This window comes from Vidua chalybeata, chromosome 8 (assembly GCF_026979565.1).
Source record: "Vidua chalybeata isolate OUT-0048 chromosome 8, bVidCha1 merged haplotype, whole genome shotgun sequence".
NCBI classification, from domain to species: Eukaryota; Metazoa; Chordata; class Aves; order Passeriformes; family Viduidae; genus Vidua; species Vidua chalybeata.
Window position 1 is genome coordinate 20894197 of NC_071537.1, and position 6916 is coordinate 20901112.

Below are 6916 nucleotides of genomic sequence, written 5' to 3' on the forward strand. Positions count from 1 at the left end.
AATCACAGACAATATAAAAAAGAGACTCCTTTCAACTGCTGACTTGGTATTTATTTTATGAAGGGTGAAGTTTACTAGACTGAAGCTGTTAGGACCAGCATCCTGTCCATCCTCCTTGCTTTCACAGAGAAACACCATGCCTCTTCAGGTCTTTACCCTTTCATTGCATCTAATTCACCCTGAAGCATTCCTCTTCCTCCTTTTCAGCCACATACAGTAAGCTTTTCAGCACTTCCCAGCTAGCTATCTAGTATTTCTTCATCACAAGTCTTGAAAAACAAAGGTAACAAGAAGTACTGCAGGAGGAGAGCAAGGCTCTGTTACCATTGCCTTGAACAGATTCAAGGAAAGCACTACAGCAGGCAAAACTTCTGTGGGCTATACTTTGCAGCAGCAGCAAGATGCTGACTCTTGAAGTAGCAGTTACTGCATTAAGTGTCCGTACAGGTTCAAATTCTGCTAGAGATAGTATAAAATGTTAAATGTAGCTATGCTTAAGTTGGAGAGGGGCTGGCAGTCCCCACATAAGGGAATATTCTGGCTCTCTGACCATGCCTAGAAGAAAACCAGCAGTGTGAGAGGCAGGTCAGGAGGCTGGGTTACCCTGCACAATGGACAGTGTGCAGCTGGGTGCACAGGAGAGCCCTGGACAGAGGTACTGATGGGCAGAGACACAGACAGCCCAAGGAGAAGTGCCAGCCTGGGAAAAGGACGCATCAGGCAACACATATCCAAGATGCTGCAGAATTAACACCATAATTCTGCTCCTTAGGGAGACAGCTTTCTGAAACGCCTTTTCCCAAGACTGTCATTTTCAGGTTGCTGAATTGAATCTCCCTAATCACTGATTTACAGCTGCAATGTCTAAATAGCACACATTTCTCCTTCGATGTTTTAAAGACCTATTCCAAGGTGAATTCACCAACTTCCTATCAAAATACTCAAGTCTTTTACTATAAGTACTTTTTGTACTTACCCCTTGAGCTCTCAGCAAACACAGCTGGAATAACTGAGGAACCTACATATTCAGCTAAAGTCACCATCCAATTTTCACAGATTCCTTGGTTCTCAGTTAAAACTCCAACACAACCTGATCAGTACCTTGTTTTTGATACTCCTCTGTAGTAGCAGAAACACACATTTTCTTTCTTGGTTCTCCTCACACCTACCCTACCTAACCAGTAAGCTTTTAAGTAAAGCATTGCCAGCTGCCTCGAGTTGAGTAGCTGAGGACCAGGCTAGCAGCCTCAGTGTATTTTATTTATAAGAAGGTATGAAATCTAAATAGTAAGTATAGATCAAAACATGGCCTATATTCACCCACACTTACTTTTCCTACTTGTTGGGTCATTAAACTGTCATCACTTTACTATGAAAAACAATTAGAATCTATACATTTCTCCCTCTGTTACTCATTAAATGACCAAACACTTAAAAACTGACTCAATCCGTTTTTCTGAGAGTTTTGGCCTTCAGCTAATATATTTTTGAATTTTCAACTATATTCAGCATGCCTTTTTTCCCATTTTTATTATCTCCAGAGCTAACTTCAATACCCTGTCCTTCATACGATAACGGTTTAACCTTCACAATGAGTTTATCAAACTGCCCCTTCCCTTCTCCAAGCAGCCTGGTGTCCACTAACATCTGAACAATGGCTCTCCTGAGCTTTAGTCCTCACTACAAGATGGACAGAGAAGTCTGCAGAGCAAACACTGCATTAATGGCCGTCAGCAAAGCAAAGCCACTCTTCAAACCTTTCCCATATTAAGTTGAACTAATTTTGAACTCAAGAGATTGGATATCCCACCTACATCAGCAGGCACTGTCACGTGACCATTGAGGGTACACTGATTCTCAAAAGATCTGCAGCCACCTCATTAACAATCCAGGGCTCCACTGGTTGGCCCCCCAAACAGCCTCACTCAGGCTAAATACTAAACACCTCAGCAGATATGCTTGCTTCCAGAAGTAAAAAAGCACACTACCACTGACACTACTTCTTCATACAAACCATACAAACTACAGTAAATGAAAATTTTTCACTATTCTTCAAGCTGTCTTCTGCTCTTATCACCACATTTCATATTCTGACAAAAAGGAGAATACATATTCTATTTTTCTTTTTTGTAAGGATTAGGTAAAACATTATTCATTTCTAAATAATTTCTCAAGATCACTTGCTTTCTCCTCATGTTTTTCCCTTTCATTTCTCAGTCAACCCTCCTACTAAGCCCTCTACTCAACTAGATAGTCAAGGGCTTCCTACATTAATTTTGTGAAATCTGAAAGGACTCTAAAGACTTACAACTCTTCTTGCTCACCTTTTCCAGAAAGAGTTGCCTCTGGCATCTCAACTTGTTGCACTCCCTCTTTTCAGCATCTTTCATTGCAGTTCAATTTCTCTCATTCTCCCCCTCATCCACCCCACCCCATCCAATCCCTGTAGTGATTTCCGACACACTAGAAGATGCACTTTCCCCTCATACTATATGGCCTACTACTCTTCATGCATACGTATGTCCCTGGAAAGCAGAAGACTAACAGCCTGGAAGAGTTAGATTTTTTCTTTTTTCTAACACTACAGTCTAGTTTCAGGTTTTGTAAGTCTCCAGGAGTAATGAAAGCACAAGCCCCTTGTTTTAATATGCTGAGAAGTCAAATTGGCAAGATTTCTCTATCCAACATATTTCTGCTTTTGAAAGAAGACTTTTAATCTTCCAAACACACCACCTTTAACTACAGCATGAAAGGAGCAAGGCATATAGCATCTATCTTTCAAAAAAATAATCACATCTGTTCTGGTAAGACAGATCTCCTAGGTAAAAAAGACATTCAGCAAAATAAGTCCGCAACACTTCTCTTTATTATGAGTGATTGGTACAGACACACACATAGATGAATCTACCTCTAGCTCAGGTTGAAGAAGAAAGATCTCAAGAAGAAAAAAGACAACATCACTTTACAGAGTATCCATTTCCAGACACAGGAATTTTTCTATCATCCTACACTACCTTATTTCAGGCTCGTCTTTGCCACACAACTCAATTATTTTGAAACACCTAAAAATAATGACTGAAACAAGCAACTCCAGATCCCTTAAATTTATTACAGCCTCAACTCTAGTGAAGTATTTTCCTACTAATACAGGGAAGAAATGTAGATAGAGACACTAACCTCTGGCCGACAGTTTTTTGGTGTTGATGATTTTTGCAGCATATTCCTGTGAAGAATTTTTCTTTACACATCTGCGGACCACAGAGAAGGCTCCCCTGGAAGAAAAATAAAGATGGTAGGTGCTATGAAACTGAAAATGAGACTATAATATTAACAATTCCTGTTCCCAGAGTGGACCAGATTAAGGACAGGGCAGAAGACATACAGAGGAGGGACACAACACCTGAGAATCTGATGAACAATGCATGCTGTCTGATCAGCAAAAAACTTAAGTCTATATGGTACTCAAGCCTCCTGAAGACTCCTCAAGCTCCCTCACAGACAGTGCAGTAGGAAGAGCACACTGTGTGGGGAGAGAGAGACCATACAGGCATAGAAACAGGACATGAAGGGATTGATAAACAAGAAACAAACAGCCCCGAAGGATGCTGCAAACACTAGCTGGTAAGTCCATCTCCCAGAGACTGCATCCCCAGCAATCACAGCACAAAACCAGGACTCATGTCTTCATGCTCAGTCACAAAATCACTGCAACACTTTGCAGAACTTACTAGTTCTCTTATATCCCTCAACCCACTTACAAAATGGGGATATCCATGTACCTATTAACGAAGTGAGTAGAAAACTACAAAGCTTTCTACATTTTCTCAAGCTGGATCTATTGATATTATTACAACTATTCCAACGAGAACTATTCTTGGAGAAAAGGTCTGAGAAAGAGGGAAGAAGGATTTCTGTGAGGAAAAAGAGTGAATACAAGAGACCAAGGTGAAAAGATAGAGACTGAAAAATCTACAGGACTACACAATTAGCACTTGGGAACAGCCCCTTATTTTTTAAAAACAACAAAAGAAAACCCCATGGTGGGTAAAGAACAACAACTGGCTTTACAGGAAAGATCTGAAAAGGGGAAAGGACAAATATGAGAAAACTAGCAGAAAATTCCAAGTCCTTCCGATCAGGAATGCAAACCCATGTCTAGGGACAAATGTCCATATTTCAACTATGAGAGAGGGGAACAGAAGCTGCACAAGGGCCCCGCAGACAGTTAGTCCTACAGGGAGCCTAAAATAGCTTGAATCCTTCCAATACTGCAGAGTCCTGCCTTTTTACCCCCTTCCTCAACCTCTACATACAAACCAATGAGCACCAAGGTGAGCACCAGCACTGGGGCCCAGGCTTGGTGTCACACAGCTGCAGCAGCCTGGGGAGGGACAGGGACACCGGGCTGGAGAGAAGAGATGCAGCAGAGCCCAGCAGTTGGTGCAGGAAGGGAGGGAGCGAGCAGCAGCACCCACGAAAGCACTGTCCCCATAATCCTACTCTAGCCCTTTCTGCACTGCTTTCCTGCCCAGCTGCGCTCCCCTGCAAAGCCCTGTCCTAGGGTGCAGCAGCAAGTCTGCCAATGCGGAGACAAGTGCGGAGAGAGGGAGGGAAGAAGCGAGGAAGCGGGGAGGGAAGAGAAGCGCGGTGCAGCAGCACCTGGTCCTTTCACAGGGACAAGGAAGTGGGGACTGAAGCATCGCGGAGTGGCTGTAACAGTGCCGCGTCCCAGCGCAGAAACAGTTGCAGGGAACGGCAACGTGTAGCTGGGAGACGGTGCGGGAAGGAGAACGGGGCAGCCAGGTCCTGAGGAAGGAAAGGAGGGAAAAGAGAGAATCTCGGGGTGCAACAGGAGCACGCAGCCCGAGACAAGCTGCAGGGACACCCGCTGCGGCGGGGCGACCCAGGAGGGCAAGAACACCTTTCCCTCCAGCGGCTGTGCCGCTGGGGTGGACGGGGGGCTGGAGAACGGGATTACAGCGCGACAGCTAATCCTTCTCCGGCTCCCGGGAGAGCCGGGTCGCCGGCACAGTGCTCCCAGCAGCGCCGGTGGGTCCCGGGGCCGGGGCGGGCGGCGGGGCGCGGCGCGGGGTGCACAGCAGGCTCCGTACTTGCCAAGCTCCTCGTAGAGCTGGTACTCGTCGGTGAAGCGGGTGCACGTTGCCGTGGTGGCCATGTTCGGGCTGCGGGAGGCTCAGCGTCGTTGGGGCATGGGGCAGGGCGGCGGGGACGGGCCGGGCGGGCGCGCTGCTCGGCGGCCTTCTTCCTAGCTCGGCGGGGCGGCGCGGGCTCCCCCGGCGCCCGGCTCGGCGCTCCCCGCTCCGCCGTGCACAGTCACCGCTCGCCGGGGAGGGGAAGGAGGCTGAGCCTGGCCAGCACCGCGAGAACTGGCTCGGAGACACCCCGCGCCGGCCCCCTCCCTCCGCCGGCCCCGGCCCGCCGCGGGGTGTGGCCGCCGGGGGCGCTCCCGGGGCGCCCGCAGCGCCGTCGCCCGCCGGGGGCTGCAGCCGGGGCGCGGCCGCTCCCCCCGCCCGCGGGCGCGGAGCGGGCACTGCAGTGAGCGCCCCCGCCCCGCGCCAAGGGCGGGCGGACTGCGGCGGGCGCGCCCCCTCCCCACGCGCTCCGCAGGCGGCCGGGAGCAGACCCCGGCCGGGGACACCGCGGATATTTCTCTTAATTCCCCGCGCGAGGAGCGCCGGGCCAGCCGCGGCCGGATAAGCTTCCTGCGTGCGGCAGGAGGGGAGGGAAGAGGGAGCTGCCGCCGCCGCCCTCCCCCGGGCGCACGTCAGCGGGGCTAACGCTGGGCCACCCGGCCCCTGCGTGTCGCGGCCCGCCGGCAGCAACGGCCGGCTCGCTCCGGCCGCTCCGTGCGCGGGGAGGGAGAGGCGGCAATTCCCGGCCGCCGCCGCCCGTCCCGACCGCAGTCACAGCCCGGCGCACAGCGCAGGGAGCCCGGCACGCTGCGCTGCCGCCCGCGACCTATGGAAGCGGGGCCTCAAGCCTTTCTGCTGATCCACCTCAAAGTTGGGCCCTGTGCTCCCGAGCGCTGTCAGGCTGCCCGACCTTGGGGACGCGTGTGGAAGTCCCCGAGGAAATGAACCATCTGGTGCAGAGGTAAAGCGGTAACACGCGAAATGGCTTGAAACTGTTAAGAGAGTGCGAACCGGCATTCGCGCACACGCGTGGTTTATGGTGATGGGACTTGGACGCAGATGACAAACAGAAATCATCAGTCTCCCAACTACAAAAGAAAACAAACCAGCCTCTGTGCTGTCTCTACTAGCACAGCATCTGAGAGTGCTGCTGCAGTGCCTTCATAAGCAAGTTTGTTTTCTCCTTTAACTTAAGTGAGTCTGTCTCTGTCTGAACAATTGCCAAATCTGCTTAATATGCAGATTTATATAGGGCAGTCACTGATCCATCCAGAGAGGGAAAGGCTGCACTGGCCTCTCCTGCGTGACTGGGAGTGCAAGCTGTGTTAAGAACATTCAGAGAGACAGATGAGTGTACCATAAGCCAGGAGTAGCATTAAACTGATATGAAAATTAAGAGTACTGTATAAGTACCATATATTTCTGTGCCATGTCTGGACTATGAAATCATCATATTATTCAATCATATGAAAAGCAGTGACAGCAGCCACCTGCATATCCCCCCCTGCTCCCTGTCTCCAGGTTAAATGCAGCCAGCCCAGTGCTGCAAAGACTACATCGAAGTGATGCAGTGTGCAAAAATTCCCTCCTCCTATGCAGAAAGTAGATAGCAAAAGTAGGACAACATAACAGTGGCATTACAACAAAGCAATACCTCTAGAAGGTGATTATGAAACAACAGCATTCTGCGTCTTACACCATGCCAGCATTTAAACCTGGAAACCTGCTGAGACAGCTGTGTAATTCAGAGAACCAACAAATGA

At 49.3% G+C, this 6916-nt stretch overlaps 1 protein-coding gene across 11 annotated transcripts in view; it reads right to left on the minus strand.

Annotated features, from left to right (window-relative positions):
* The window catches only part of CAMK2G (calcium/calmodulin dependent protein kinase II gamma), a 118659-nt gene extending 113281 nt beyond the window's left edge, over positions 1-5378 (minus strand). For all 11 annotated transcript variants that reach the window (XR_008432015.1, XM_053948722.1, XM_053948723.1 and 8 more), the window contains exons 1-2: positions 5112-5378; positions 3178-3272 (exon numbers count right to left, since the gene is read on the minus strand). Coding sequence is in view for 10 of the 11 variants with exons in the window: in XM_053948722.1 (XP_053804697.1) it covers positions 3178-3272; positions 5112-5176 (160 nt within the window). In the remaining variant the exon portion in view is untranslated. The remainder of the gene's footprint in view (positions 1-3177; positions 3273-5111) is intronic.
* Positions 5379-6916: the final 1538 nt, after the last annotated feature.